Source organism: Malaclemys terrapin, chromosome 12, assembly GCF_027887155.1.
Source record: "Malaclemys terrapin pileata isolate rMalTer1 chromosome 12, rMalTer1.hap1, whole genome shotgun sequence".
Taxonomy (NCBI): Eukaryota; Metazoa; Chordata; order Testudines; family Emydidae; genus Malaclemys; species Malaclemys terrapin.
This window is the reverse complement of record NC_071516.1, coordinates 42584809-42600991: the sequence shown is the minus strand read 5'-3', so window position 1 is coordinate 42600991 and position 16183 is coordinate 42584809. Positions and strand designations below refer to the sequence as shown.

The 16183-nt window shown below is 46.4% G+C and overlaps 1 protein-coding gene across 1 annotated transcript; it reads left to right on the top strand.

The window, feature by feature from the left end:
• Positions 1 to 11337: 11337 nt before the first annotated feature.
• On the top strand, positions 11338 to 12045 carry LOC128846980 (olfactory receptor 11L1-like). The gene has a single exon (XM_054046280.1). It carries the CDS (start codon positions 11338 to 11340, stop codon positions 12043 to 12045), a length of 708 nt encoding a protein of 235 aa, XP_053902255.1.
• Positions 12046 to 16183: the final 4138 nt, after the last annotated feature.

Here is a 16183-nt window from a genome sequence, read left to right as displayed (position 1 = left end):
TCTGGCAAACAGAGGCTAAGGACAATATCCATGCCCATCCTGGCTAATAGCCATTGATGGACTTATTCTCCATGAACTTATTTAGTTCTTTTTTTAAACCTGTTAGTGTCCTGGACTTCACAACATCCTCTGGCAAAGAGTTCCACAGGTTGACTGGGTGTTGTGTGAAGAAATACTTCCTTTTGTTTGTTTTAAACCTGCTGTCTATTAATTTCATTTGGTGACTCCTGGTTCTTGTGTTATGAGAAGGAGTAAATAACACTTCCTTATTTACTTTCTCCATACCACTCATGATTTTATAGACTTCTATCATATTCCCCCCTTAGTCATCCTTTTTCCAAGCTGATAAGTCCCAGTCTTATTAATCTCTCCGCATATGGAAGCTGTTCCATAAACCTAATCATTTTTGTTGCCCTTTTCTGTACCTTTTCCAATCCCAGTATATCTTTTTTGAGATGGGGTGACCAGATCTTCACACAGTCTTCAAGATGACTGGACAATTGAAAAAAGGCAAATATAGTGCCCATCCTTAAAAAAGGGAAGAAGGAGAACCCGGGGAACTACAGACTGGTCAGCCTCACCTCAGTCCCTAGAAAAATCATGGAGCAGGTCCTCAAGGAAACCATTTTGAAGCACTTGGAGGAGGGGAAGGTGATCAGGAACAGTCAACATGGATTCACCAAGGGCAAGTTATGCCTGACCAGCCTGATTGCCTTCTATGATGAGAAAACTGGCTCTGTGGATATGGGGAAAGCAGTGGATGTAATATAGACTGATTTTAGTAAAGCTTTTGATACGGTCTCTCACAGTATTCTTACCAGCAAGTTAAAAAAGTATGGATTGGATGAATGGACTATAAGGTGGATAGAAATCTGGCTAGATTGTTGGGTTCAATGGGCAGTGACCAAAGGCTCGATGTCTAGTTGGCAGCCGGTATGAAGCAGAGTGCCTCAGGTGTTGGTCCTGGGGCCGGTTTTGTTCAACATCTTTATTAATTATCAAAGGGGTAGCCATGTTAGTCTCGTGCCACAGGACTCTTTGCATCTTTATTAATTATCTGGATGTTGGGATGGATTGCACTCTCAGCAAGTTCGCAGATGACACTAAGCTGGGGGGAGAGGCAGATACAATAGAGGGTAGGAATAGGGTCCAGAGTGATCTAGACAAATTAGAGGATTGGGCCAAAAGAAATCTGATGAGTTTCAACAAGGACAAGTGCAGAGTCCTGCACTTAGGACCGAAGAATCTCATGCACTGCAACAGGCTGAGGATTGACTGGTTAAGCAGCAGTTCTGCAGAAAAGGACCTGGGGATTACAGTGGATGAGAAGCTGGATATAAGTCAGCAGTGTGTCCATGTTGCAAAGAAGGCTAATGGCATATTGGGATGCATTAGTAAGAGCATTGCCAGCAGACCGAGGGAAGTGATTATTCCCCTCTATTCAGCACTGGTGAGGCCACATCTGGAGTATTGCGTCCAGTTTTGGGCCCCCCAATTACAGAAAGGATGTGGACAAATTGGAGAGAGTCCAGCAGAGGGCAACGAAAATGGTCAGGGGCTGGGGCACATGACTTACAAGAAGAGGCTGAGGGAACTGGGCTTGTTTAGTCTGCAGAAGAGAAGAGTGAGGGGGGATTTGATAGCAGCCTTCAACTACATGAAGAGGGGTTCCAAAGAGGATGGAAATCAGCTGTTCTCAGTGGTGGCAGATGACAGAACAAGGAGTAATGGTCTCAAGTTGCAGTGGGGGAGGTCTAGGTTGGATATTAGAAAACACTATTTCACTAGGAGGGGGGTGAAGCACTGGAATGGGTTACCTAGGGAGGTGGTGGAATCTCCATCCTTAGAGGTTTTTAAGGCCTGGCTTGACAAAGCCCTGGCTGTAATGATTTAGTTGGGATTGGTCCTGCTTTGAGCAGGGGGTTGTACTAGATGACCTCCTGAGGTCTCTTCCAATCCTGATATTCTATGATTCTATGAGGGCGTACCATAGATTTATATAGAGGCAATGTGATATTTTCTGTCTTATTTCTATCTCTTTCCTAACGATTCCCTACATTTGGTTAATGTTTTGACTGCTGCTGCACATTGAATGGATGTTTTCAGAGAACTATCCACAAGGACTCCAAGATCTCTTTCTTGAGTGGTAACAGCTAATTTAGACTCCATCATTTTATATCCATAGTTGGGATTATGTTTTCCAATATGCATTACCTTGCAAGAGGATGCACGGAGGTTTCTGACTACGGTACTCCTCACGAAGGGCTAACTTTGGATAGTGAATCAGGTCAATAAACCCACCTGCCTATTCACTTGTGTCTCTAATAGAAGCTTGGGACCAGATTGCACTATACAAGTCTAATAATTTCACTAGCTTTCGGCAACAAGAACTTAACCTAGAACATCTCTTGGTTAAAAGCATGAGCCTCTACTGTATGAGATAAAGGAACAATTGTCAGCTTGGAGCCTGGAGCGGACACAGAAATCTCTGTAATCAGTCTAGCCACTAAAAGGGAGCAGAGAGCTGCAATTTGCTAGCTTGTGTTAAACGTGTATGGGCAGTAGCACCGGAACCTGGGGGTCAGGGGCCATGGCCCTCCCACTTTTAAAGGGGACTGACCTAGTCCATCCACTTTTCACCAGGGCGGACCCTGCCCCATTCCCCATCTCTTCCCCCTGAGGCCTTAACCCCCAGCCAGGCCAGTGTGGAGGTGGACCCTCCACCTGACACTGGTGCAGGGGGCCTGCTAAGAGCAACCCCTGGTCCATGTCCCTGCCAAACCAGGCTCCTTGCCTGGCCCAGGGCAGGTGCATGTGGAGGGTCCTCGACTCTGTTCTATCTCCCCACAGCTGCCCATGTGGCTCCCCCCAAACCAGCCTCAGCCCAGCCATGTTAAGAGCTTCACAGATAGCTTTGGGAAGCCGCGGACACTCCACCTGCCCTGCGCAGCAGGCAGGGACACTGGATGGGGACTGTGCTCTCACCACTCGCAGGTGGAGGGTCCTCCATGGCTCCTCACAGCTGCCTGTCTGTCTCTTACCATGGCTGGGTTGCAGCTCCAAGGCCCCCCCAGCCAGAGCCAGATTGGGGCAGCCATGCAGGCAGCTGTGAGGAGCCTGGGTCTCTCCACGTGCCCTGAGCTGAGGGCTCAAAGGGTGGTGACACAGGTTGGGAGCGGGGGGAGAGGGGATCCCTGATTCTTCACCAGCTTCCATCTAGGGCAGGACCTCGGGGTGGGGAGGGCAGAGTTACTTTTGGGAAGGCTCCAGCGCCCTGGAGTATGGGCCATAGACATCACTATCTTGCAGTTTACTTTTAATATAAAGAAGACACATCTTCTCCCACTCTGCCCTCCAGCTATTGGATAGAGCAGTGGTTTTCAAACTGTTTACCATTGTGGGCTGAATATGCAGCTCTCTATGTGTTGTGTGGGCCATCTCCACACAATATATCTATATAGGGTGACCGTAATTACTGTTTTGGCTGGGACAATCCCTTTTTTTAAGTCCTGTCCCAGCTGTGCAAACTTTTTTTGACAAGAGCAAATGGGACAAATGCCCATTTTTGCCAAAAAAGTGGGGTGCGGAGGAATGTGCGGGGGGAGGTGAGCAGTGATGCCAGTGAGCCAGCACTCAGCTGAGGGGCATGCAGGGCTCAGACAAGCAGCAACTCTAGTCCCATACTGTTGTGGGGGGGCATGGACAAGCAGCTCAGTCCAGCCCCATGTGGTGTCCCATTTTCCCTTTGGGAAATATGGCCACCCTATATATATGCTACCTGTATGGCCCCGAGGATGTCACATGGGCTACAGCTGTATTTTGATTGGGCCGCAAGTGGCCCATGGGCCGCGGGTTGTGAACCACTGGGCTAGGGAAACACATGCTTCCTTAGAGTTGTCACAGATTGCCTCCAGCATTCAATGGGCAAGAAACACATGATCTGGCTTCTAAGCTGAACTTTTTGCTTTGGCAAGTTATTATTTCACAATCATAGGAAATCTCATCCCATCTCATCCCTGGAAAAGAGGAATATTTCCTATGTGTTCAGAAGCTTTCCTCTTTCTGTTAATTCTGTTTTGAGTTTTCACGTTGATTCCATTCCCACAGCTGCTTCCGCTGTCTGGAAAATAAAGATATAATTAACTTCCCCTGCCTCATTAGTTATAAGTTCCAGTCTGTCAAGGAAGTATTTCACCTTCTCACATGAAGGATAAACAATGATTCAGGAGAGACACATGCTCCCTGGCATTTAATACAATGTTCCAAGCAGGACAGCACAACCAGATTTCTTCATTGACAGAACCAAACCTCAGACAGAATATGGCGATAGAAGAACCTATATCCTGGCTTATGAAGCAATGAATGAAGGTTATGTTCAAGACTTGGGCTCTTGTGCACCCATCTTAAAGGTAAACCAACCTTTCCCACATGTTTACATAAATTGTTTTCTCTCTCTCTTAAATCGTTGTCATCTTGTGTTTACTGAGAAGTCTGTATTGGCATATCTCTTAATGCAGTTACACTAGTGTGAATTTTCCTCATCTAGATGAGCCCTCTTCCTTTAAGGACTTTCTTAATTGTCACTCCAGAATTCCTCTGACACAAACGTGGAGCAGAGATGTTGCTTGTACAATCTTTCAGTTCTATGATGCTGCAGTAGTTAAAAAGTCAACAAACTCTTTTATGTTAATGGCCTTATTGGCACATCTGAAATGTCTCTTTGTTTTAGTATTAGTGTCAGTCAGAGAGAGAGAGAGAGAAAATGAATGTCTGGTGATAGATAGATAGATAGATAGATAGTTAGATAGATAGATAGATAGATAGATAGATAGATAGATAGATAGATAGATAGATAGATAGATAGATAATGATCTCTGGAACTATAATGCATCAAAAGGTACCAAATAATTTTATAACCATAAAATAATATATTTCTTTTTGCCTCAAGGAGTCAACCTGAAAAAGCCCTCTTCCCAAATCCAGAATTATTTTATAACTTTATGGGCAATAATAAACTACGTACTGTCTGAGCCCATCACAAGTATTTATTTATTTATTTGCCATGACAACACACCTCTGAGCAGGAGTGCTGAAACAATTCTTATAGTGGGGGTGCTAAGAGCCATTGAACCAAACTGTAAACCCTGCACCTATGCCTCCGAGGTAGATCAGTATTTGTGACAAAATATGACCATAGGTATTAATGCATACTTCGATGTATAGCCCAAACCATGATTTATGTCCTTGACTTCCAAGATGATGAGTTAGGCTAACAAAGAGGAACAGAGAGTTCCAACTCCCTCACCTACCCCAGGCTAATGTTTACACCCATAGAGACTCATGACCAAACAATGGTACTGCCATCATCATGGGGGTGTTCTTTTGGGTAGATCTTGTTGGATGCTATGGCTGCCTAGAAAGTCATAGTTTGACTAGCATGGGTCAAAGAGAAGAAAGGTGAGAGACCCTCACCAACTAGCGATGAGAAAGGAAGAACAATAGGGCAAGCTGTCAATGGGGAGTCAATGGGCTGGCCTGGTGAATGTAACATGGCCAAGATCTGTTCCTGTAATTTCAGAGGAAGCCTTAGTTAGTGCAGTGTAAGATGGGATAAGATTATATATGGGTAAAGGCTGTTTTCTGTTTTAAAATCCTTTTTCTAGCTGATAAATAAAAATATTGTAAGGCGGTGATTAGTCAATATATTACCGTTCACAGATTCCCAAAGGGACGAAATGCAGGTGCCCAAAACCCGATCAAAGCACACCTAACCTCCTCCTCCTCCTCATGGGTTAGGCATGCTTTGAGAACACCTACCAGATCAGGCGAGATAGGCAGGGGAAAGCTTTCTTTGTGAATCCCACCTGGGTTTAGGCGCCAGCTGCATCAAGACAGAGGTAGCTGTGCGCATGCCACCAGCAGATGTTTAGGGACTTTAGGTGCCTTTAGGGTTAGGCAGAGTGGGGGTCCAGAGGATCTCAGTGGCACTTCAGTGTTGGACTTAGGCCCCTAAAAGTGGCAGTGAAGTGTCTAAGTCCCTTAGTGGATCTACTTTCAAAGGCAACTTTGAAAATCCCAGCCTAAGTGAATTGTCCAAGGTAACGCTGTGAGCCTTTCACAGAGAAAGACGTCCAAACCCTGCTCTCCAGCTTACCAGGTTGGTACCTTAGCCACAAAATCACCGTGCCCATATTATCCTCTCTCCCTGAAAAATGTAATCCCTTGTAAAGATAGATGTCACAGACTGAACAACAGTGTGTGCTTGCAGGAGGATTTCCTCCATATGCAGAACACTGACATATTTGTAATGAACATTAAAGTGCATCAAGGGTTGTTTAATTATATATGCAGACAATAAAACATCACCTGGTGACTACCAGAAGCTATGGAAACGCATCTGAAGAAGGGCATTTTTCAGCTTGGGAGGTAGAATATATAAGAAAATCAATAGCTGATGTAAAATTTCATGGCATTAGTCAAGTCTCTGATTAGCAGGAGGGTGTTCTGTTCTGGCAGGAGGGTGTTCTCTGTGGTATCCCAGCTCATCAAGTGATGGTCTCAAGGGAAGATAAATGGAAATTGATGTACAATTTGCCTGGGGAAAGCCTGACCTGGAAAAAGAAAAGGCTGCCCACCAGCCTGGACTTAAGAGACAAAGCAATTAAGACCCAGAAGCATGACCTGGCTGTAATGGAGTGGAAGAGGTGCACAGAGACATGTATCCTGGAGCTGGAAGTTGGGGTCCTGGTGACTGCTGCGGTGGGAACAAACCCCAAGGACTCTAGCTGGAAGCAAACCCAACCTGAGTGAAAGGGGGGGGGATTTTGCTGGCCAGCGAAAGGTCCCTCATAGCTGGAAGCTGTGAGCCTACAGCTGGGTCAGGGTCTCTTTCCCTTTTGGGGGACACAGGAGTGTCTGTCCCATAGTGGAGCCCAAAAACGAATTTTAGGTATACTGCCTCCGCCATGGTCAGTGTCCAAGTCTCTGGCAGTAAGTTCAGGAGGAGGGTGTGACGTTGTGCAGTCTATATGGTTTTATAAAAACTTGATAATAAGTCAATATAATGTAACTGAGATAGTTTTAGAGAAAATACGGTAATAAGTGAATGTAAGTAACTGGGATATGCCTCATGCAAAAGGTCTCTTGTAAGGTATCATTACAAAGCTTATAATCTACTGAGTGTGATCATCTGATTTGTATAAATGTACCACTCTTGTATCTAAAACTAGAAATATAAAATGTAACTCTGAGGGCCTATTGTAATTGGGTAAAGTGTGGACCATTAATGATGGTTTGGAATCTTGATGACTCCCATTGTCTGCAGATGGCTGTATTTACCTGTGAGTCTTCCTGTATATGTGTGTGCTGGCAAGTGAGTAATGAAGTCTTGCAGTGACATGTGATCATGTCACCTGAACTGGAATCCATCTTTAACCTGGTGCTTTTCCAGTGAGGGGGGGTGGAAACCCAGAGAGACAAAGAGTTCCCGCCTTATGCAAAAGATATATAAAGGGGGGAAGAGAACAGGGAGGGAGAGGAGCCATCATGAAGAATCCCCTAGCTATCACCTGAGCTGCAACAAGAGCTGCACCAGGGGAAAGAATTGTGCCCAGGCCTGGAAGGTGTCCAGTCTGAGAAAAACTTACTGAAGCATCTCTGAGGGTGAGATTATCTGTATTCAGTTTGATTAGGCATAGATTTGCGCATTTTATTTTATTTTGCTTGTGACTTACTTTGTTCTGTCTGTTACTACTTTGAACCACTTAAATCCTACTGTCTGCATTTAATAAAATCACTTTCTATTTAGTAATTCACTCAGAGTATGTATTAATACCTGGGGGAGCAAACAACTGTGCATATCTCTCTATCAGTGTTATAGAGGGCGAACAATTTATGAGTTTGCCCTGCATAAACTTTATGCAGGGCAAAACGGATTTATCTGGGTTTAGACCCCATTGGGAGTTGGGCATCTGAGTGCTAAAGACAAGCACGCTACTGCGAGCTGTTTTCAGGTAAACTTGCAGCTTTGGGACAAGTGATTCAGACCCTGGGTCTGTGTCTGGAGCCAGACGGGAGTGTCTGGCTCAGCAAGACAGGGTGCTGGAGTCCTGAGCTGGCAGGGAAAACAGAAGCAGGGGTAGTCTTTGCACATCGGGTGGCAGCTCCCAAGGGGGTTTCTTCTTTCTACACATCGGGATGATTTTTTCCTGCAACCTCAATAAGGATTCTTTAAAATACAGCCAACTCTCCTGAACTCCTTTCCCCCCCATGTTATTCTCCCAGGGGATCCTGCCCATCAGTTCCCCGAGGGAGTCAAAGTCTGCTTTTCTGAAGTCCAGGGTTCGTATTCTGCTGCTCTCCTTTCTTCCTTGTGTCAGGATCCTGAACTCAAAAATCTCATGGTCACTGCCTCCCACGTTCCCATCCACTTTTGCTTCCCCTACTAATTCTTCCCGGTTTGTGAGCAGCAGGTCTAGAAGAGCTGTGCCCCTAGTTGGTTCCTCCAGCACTTGCACCAGGAAATTGTCTCCTACACTTTCCAAAAAATTCCTGGATTGTCTGTGCACCGCTGTATTGTTCTCCCAGCAGATATCAGGGTGATTAAAGTCTCCCATGAGAACCAGGGCCTGTGATCTAGCAACTTCTGCTAGTTGCCAGAAGAAAGCCTCATCCAGCTCATCCCCCCTGGTCTGGTGGTCTATAGCAGACTCCCACCATGACATCACCCTTCCTGCTCACAGTTCTCAACTTTATCCAGAGACTCTCAGGTTTTTTTGCAGTTTCATACCGGAGCTCTCAGTAGTCATACTCCTCTCTTACATACAATGCAACTCCCCCACCTTTTCTGCCCCGCCTGTCCTTCCTGAACAGTTTATATTCATCCATGACAGTACTCCAGTCATGTGAGTTATCCCACCAAGTCTCTGTTATTCCAGCCACATCATCGTTCCTTGACTGTGCCAGGACTTCCAGTTCTCCCTGCTTGTTTCCCAGGCTTCCTGAATTGTGTATAGGCACTTAAGATAACTCACTGATCGTCTTTTCCCTGCACAGGGAGGATGGACAAAAACACCACTTGCACCTCATACTCCTTTATCCTTATTTCCAGAGCCATGTAGTCTGCAGTGATCAGCTCAAGGTCATTCTTGGCAGTACCATTGGTGCCCACGTGTAGAAGCAAGAAGGGGTAGCGATCTGAGGGCTTGATGAGTCTCGGCAGAATCTCCGTCACATCGTGAATCCTAGCTCCTGGCAAGCAGCAGAGCTCTCGGTTTTCTCGGTCGGGGCAGCAGATAGATGACTCATTCCCCCTGAGGAGGGAGTCCCCGACCACCACCACCCTCCTCCTTCTCTTGAGAGCGGTGGTTGTGGAACCCCCATCCATAGGACAGTGCATCTCATGCCTTCCAATCGGTGGAGTCTCCTTCTGCTCCCTTCCCTCAGATGTATCATCTAGTCCACTCTCTGCATTAGTACCTGTGGAGAGAACATGAAAATGGTTGCTCACCTGTATATCCATCGCTGGTACATGGACGTTCCTCTTTCTTCTTCTGGAGGTCACATGCTGCCAAATTTCTTCACCGTTCCTCAGTCCCCTCTGCACAGCCTGCTCCGATTCTTCAGAACATTGTGCCCATAGAAGCATATCCTGACGTCTGTCCAGGACATCTTCATTTTCTCGTATGCAACACAGGGTCGATACTTGTTTCTCCAGACCTCAAACCTTCTCTTCCAATATGGAGACCAGCTTGCACTTTGTACAGACAAAGTCACTTCTGTCCTGTGGAAGAAAGACAAACATGGCACAACCTGTGCAGGTTACAACAGCTGAACGCTCACCATCCATATCACCTTCCTTCTAGGAGCTTCCTCGGCTGTTGCAGCAACTCAGAGAAGCCTGCAAGATGAAAGCCTCAGTACGCTCTCCCCACGCGAGCTCCCAGGCAAACTCCCGCTGTTAGCCTCCGCTGTTCGCCGCTCAGCTGGTTCGCTGCTGACTGCCTTTTTATAACAGTCAGGCCCACTCAATGTCCACCTGGAACAAAGCACTCCCAATTCACACTGTTCAAACAAACAATCAAGCACACGGTCAAACTGACAAACTGTCCCCTGCAACAGACACTCAGAAACTCACCAACACAGCCCCCCTAATGCAGCACTTCGCGTACCTCCTCCCGGACAGATCCCAGGCAAACTCCCTCTGTTAGCCTCCGCTGTTCGCCGCTCTTTAGGTGCCCAAAAGAGTTTAAGGGAGTTAGGTGCTCAACAATGGGAATTGGGTTCCTAACTCCCTTTGTCTTCTTAGAATAGCCCAGCTTCAGGCATGTTCAAATTCAGTGGCTGACAACCTTATTTGTGGCCTCTGACCTGGGTAAATGTCGCTCTGAGGCTGAGGAGGGTGGCACTAACTGAAAATGTGCAGAGACTGGTGATAGAGTGAAAGGGTCTCCGATATTTGACACAAGGCAAATGAAATTAAGCTGCGGGGATGGACCCATGTGCGTGTGACGGGGTAGGAATATCACAATAGCAAATTTAATAAAATTAAAAAAAAATGACCAAATATGTCTAACATCCTTTTTGTGATCTTCCACCACTCTGCTTTTTTCTTGCTTTCTTAGACTGTATTTTCCCTAATACTCTTTGATAGGCATCTTTACGAGTTCCACTTCTACCTGGGGGGGGGGGGGGCTTTCACCTTCAGAATCAATGCACTTGCTTAGAAAGGGAGGTGTGGTAATTGAACAGTGAGCAATTATACTGTTTATAGCTTCTGAGGAATGAAAGCAAAGCAGGCCTGGTGAGGCAGATGGTCTTGCTGGGGAATTCACTGCACAGTCAGGGAACTGTGCAGCCTGGAAATATGCTGGGGGTCAGGAGCGTGGGAGACACGAGTCTCTGCCCAAGAGAGAGGAGCCAGGAGCCATAGAGTGGGTGCCCCCGCTGGACCACACACGGGGATGAACTGTATCAAAGTGCACTTGGGGCTGAAGTGTAGAATAGGTCATGAGCTGGCCCCTGTGCACAGGGGTGAATTTCACCAAACGAGTCAGGCCAGAATCTAGCCCTTACTGAGGAATGAGTAAAGACAGAGTAAGAACTTCAGATTTGTCTCTGTAATACTTGCATTATTATGTTGTTTTTCTCCAGCTAAATCCTATATGGCAAAACTCCTTCCATCGGTCGGTCACGGAGTTCATACTGCTGGGATTTTCAGAGAGCCATGAAATACAGCGCCTACTCTTTGCGTTATTTTTACTTTTCTACCTCGTAGCCCTGGCAGGAAACATTCTCCTGCTCATCACACTGGCTGCTGAGTGGAGCCTTCATACCCCCATGTACTTTTTCCTGGGTAAACTCTCCTTCCTCGTGATCTGCTACACAACCAACATATTCCCCTGTATGTTAGCCAGCTTCCCTGCTGAGGCAAAATCAATCTCTTTCAATGGCTGTATGGCCCAGTTTTGTCTGTTCGGTTCCTTGGGTGGTACCGAATGTCTCCTCCTGTCCATGATGTTGTACGACCGGTATCTAGCCATATGCAATCCGCTCCGCTATGCAGCTGTTATGAGCAGGGGCATGTGCCTTTGCCTGGCAGCTGCCTCCTGGATCAGTGGCTTTGTGATTGCCTTAGTGACTATTCTGTTCATGTCGAGCTTAACATTCTGTGGCCCCAATGAAATAGATCATTTTTTCTGTGATTTCACCTCGCTCCTGAAGCTGGTCTGCTCAGATACTTACCTCTTCGAAAAGGTCTCCTTCTTCTTGTCTTCCACTCTGACACTGGTCCCCTTTTTGTTAACCATGGTGTCCTATATTTATATCCTATCTGCCATTCTCAACTGCCCGTCCACCGCCAGGTCACAAAAGGCCATTTCCACTTGCTCATCTCACCTTATAGTAGTCACCACGTTCTACGGGACTCTGATTGCTATGTACATGGTACCAGCTGCTGACCACTCCCTAAATCTGAATAAAGTCTTCTCCATCTTCTATACCATGGTTACCCCCCCACACACCCATGGCGAATCCCTTCATATATAGTCTGAGGAACAGGGAAGTACGCGAAGCCCTGAAGAGGCTGGTAGGTAGAAAATTTGCTTCTTGTTGGAAACAAAAGAGTGGGAAGATGTGACTGCCCAAAATGGTATTGTGTCCTTTATTCTTAATTAGACATTTAACTCCATGAAGGCAGGGATATTTCTGTTGGTTATAACACAGTAGTTGGCTGGGAGTATAGGAAATATGTGTTCAGTTCTTAGATCTGTCAATGACTCACTGTGTGACCTTTGATATTTCAAATAACCTCTCTATGACTCAGTTTCCTCCTCTATAATACTGCCTTATTCCTTTAATAGTTATCTGACACCTGTAATGAAGTGGGGGTGGTGTTTTTAATGTTTTGTCTGACTAGTGTGTGTGCCTCAGTTTCCCCTGTGTGTTACCCCAGTATCTATGTGGTGGGACAAGGGTGTGTTGATCATTGCAGAGATGCCTAGCGGGCAGGTGTGACTGTCATCTGGCTGCCTGGGCACAAACAATGGCTGACACTCTGTATCCTGGCAACTCTGCAAGAGTCAGCTGGAGGTGTTGGAGAACAAAGCAAGAAGTGGAAGCCAGGTGACCAGTTTGCCCGGGAAAGAGACAAAGGATGGAGGAGGGGCAACTGGACATGACTGAGGGTGGGCTGCTAGAAGTAAGTCAGTCTCCTTTTGGGACTCAGGGGAGAGCCCAGAGCTCTGGATTCCCCAAGATGGACTTTGCTGAGCTTCTGTGCTAACAATATTTGTTCTACGCTGTGTCCCAGTTGACTAATAAACCCTTCTGTTTTACAATGCTGGCTGAGAATCACTACTGACTGAAAAGTTGGGGTGCGCAGCCCGACTGAGGGGGGTGTTGTAAGGCTTCCCCTGGTATCTCATTCAGGCAGACTCACTGTGGGAATCTCACAGTGCAAAAAGAAGAATACTGAACGCTCTGAGGTCAGACCCAGGAGGCGCTGAAACCAAGGAGGCTTACCCCAGTGAGAGTGTGCCTGGAGGGGTTGTCACACTACACCAGAGGGGTCCCATCTGAACTTCATTCTAATGGTTCCAAGAGCACCGAGGCTGTGCACTCCATGACAACACCATGATATAGGCATCTTAGTGCGATAGATAGATAGATAGATAGATAGATAGATAGATAGATAGATAGATAGATAGATCAACACATATTCAACCTGTGGAACTCTTTGCCAGTGGACGTTGTGAAGGTCAAGACTATAAAAAAGGGTTAAAAAAAAAACTAGGTAAGTTCATGTAGGATAGGTCCATCAATGGCTATTAGCCAGGATGGGCAGGGATGGCGTCCCTATTAAACCCTCTCTTGTCAGAAGCTGGGAAACGGTGACAGGGAGGGATCACTCAATGACTGCCTGTTCTGTTCATTCCCTCTGAAGCACCTGGCTGCTGATGGACCTGTGGTCTGATCCACTATGGCCATTTGTTATGTTCTTTTATGGCTTTGTAGATTTACACCTCCCAGCTTGCTCAACACTAACTCTCCATATGGACAAGCCCTTAGGGTCCCTTTAGCCTAGAAAGTCACACTTTATTGCTTATATGTTGGGTGGAACTGGCTGAGTGGGGCTGGGAAGGGAGATGTGGGGAAAAGTTACCAGAAAAATTAGGAGAAGCCTGATTTTCACAAAAATTCAGGCCCAGAGAATTCCCCTTTAGCGGTCGAGGGAGAGAGGAAGCTCTCTGATCCTCTCAACCCTCCAGCCCCCAAGAACACTGAATCATAGAATCATAGAATATCAGGGTTCGAAGGGACCTCAGGAGGTCATCTAGTCCAACCCCCTGCTCAAAGTAGGACCAATCCCCAACTAAAGCATCCCAGCCAGGGCTTTGTCAAGCCTGATCTTAAAAACCTCTAAGGAAGGAGATTCCATCACCTCCCTAGGTAACCCATTCCAGTGCTTCACCACCCTCCTAGTGAAAAAGTTTTTCCTAATATCCAACCTAAACCTCCCCCACTGCAACTTGAGACCATTACTCCTTGTTCTGTCATCTGCTACCACTGAGAACAGTCTAGATCCATCCTCTTTGGAACCCCCTTTCAGGTAGTTGAAAGCAGCTATCAAATCCCCCCTCCTTCTTCTCTTCTGCAGACTAAACAATCCCAGTTCCCTCAGCCTCTCCTCATAAGTCATGTGTCCAGCCCCCTAATAATTTTTGTTGCCCTCCGCTTGACTCTTTCCAATTTTTCCACATCCTTCATTTAGTGTAGGGCCCAAAACTGGACACAGTACTGCAGATGAGGTCTCACCAATGTCGAATAGAGGGGAATGATCATGTCCCTTGATCTGCTGGTAATGTCCCTACTTTATACAGCCCAAAAAATGCCGTTAGCCTTTTTGACAGCAAGGGCACACTGTTGACTCATATCCAGCTTCTCGTCCACTGTAACTGCCTAGGTCCTTTTCTGCAGAACTGCTGCCTAGCCATTCGGTCCCTTCCTAGTCTGTATCAGTGCATGGGATTCTTCCATCCTAAGTGCAGGACTCTGCAATTGTCCTTGTTGAACCTCATCAGTTTTCTTTTGGCCCAATCCTCTAATTTGTCTAGGTCCCTCTGTATCCTATCCCTACCCTCCAGCGTATCTTCTACCACTCCTCCCAGTTTAGTATCATCTGCAAACTTGCTGAGGGTGCAGTCCAAGCCATCCTCTAGATCATTAATGAAGATATTGAGCATAACCAGCCCCAGGACCGCCCCTTGGGGCACTCCGCTTGATACCGGCTGCCAACTTTAGACATGGAGCCATTGATCACTACCTGTTGAGCCCGATGATGTACCCTGATTTCTATCCACCTTATAGTCCATTCGTCCACTTCAGGCCCCTAACCCCTCTCCCTTTAAACCAGGGGTCGGCAACCTTCAGCACGTGGCCCATCAGGGTAATCCATTGGCATGCCCCGAGACATTTTGTTTACATTGACCGTCCCCAGTCACAGCACCTCGCAGCTTCCCGCAGCTCCCATTGGCGGTGAATAGCGAACTGCGGCCACTGGGAGCTGCAGGAGGCCATGCCTGTGGACGGTCAACGTAAACAAAATGTCTTGCGGCCCGCCAGTGGATTACCCTGATGGGCCTTGTGTGCTGAAGGTTGCTGGCCTCTGCTTTAAACCCTAACCCTGAGGTCACTGTGCCTCACCCCTCTATCCAGATCCTATGTAAATCACATTGATTCAGATATGAGTGGAAATGAAAGCAGATTAAAAATTTTCAAGATGGAACATTTTTCTGACAGAAAAACATAGTTAATTAAAATGAAAACTTGCAGGTCAATTTCAGTTAAAGTTTGTTTTAAAACAAAAAAAAATAATATAAATTAATAAAGAATTTATAAAAATGTATATGTATATATTATATATATGATAAAATAAAACAAAAGAATACAAAACTAAAAATACAATAAAAATAAAGAACAAAAACTTAAAAAAAGAAAAATACATAATATTTTTTAAACAGTAAGAAAAAGTTTTCAAAAGTGTAAAAAACTAAAAAAAAAATGAAATTGAAATGTGTTCAGAGTCTGTGGGACCTGTGCTCCCAAACACATGCCAGGAGCTTTGCTGTGTGCCTCCCCTCTCTCTGCCCCTTGGGGACGGGGCTAGACAGCAGTCTGACTCCGGCCATGCGGCCACCCCTGCCTGGAAGTGAGGGGCAGCGCCCTCCCAGGCTTCTGGACCCACAGACAAAGCCCGGGGGGAACCACTCCCATTTATACTTGCTGGACACAAGGCTCTTGCTCGTGTTGTACAGGAGGCTAAGTGACCCCCCTGTTATACACTGAACAATGAGGGCTCCCTCCGTGTGGGGCAGAGGTGAGACTCTGCGCTTCAGGGCCGAGGTAGCTGGTAGACAGACCCCGCCGGAGCGGCGAATGTCGGCAGGCGCCACTCTGCCTTGGACGGAGTCATCTCCACTTGAGCAAGCGAGACTCCCCGCAACTGCTGTGGGAGGTTCAATTCTCCCTCATCCAAGGTGGCTGTATTTTAAAGAAGCCTTATTGAAGGCGCAGGGACAAATCATCCCGATGTGCAGAAAAAATAACAAATATGGCAGGCGAACAGCTTGGCTTAACAGAGAAGTCTTAGGTGAGCTTAAACACAAAAAGGAAGCTTACAAGAAGT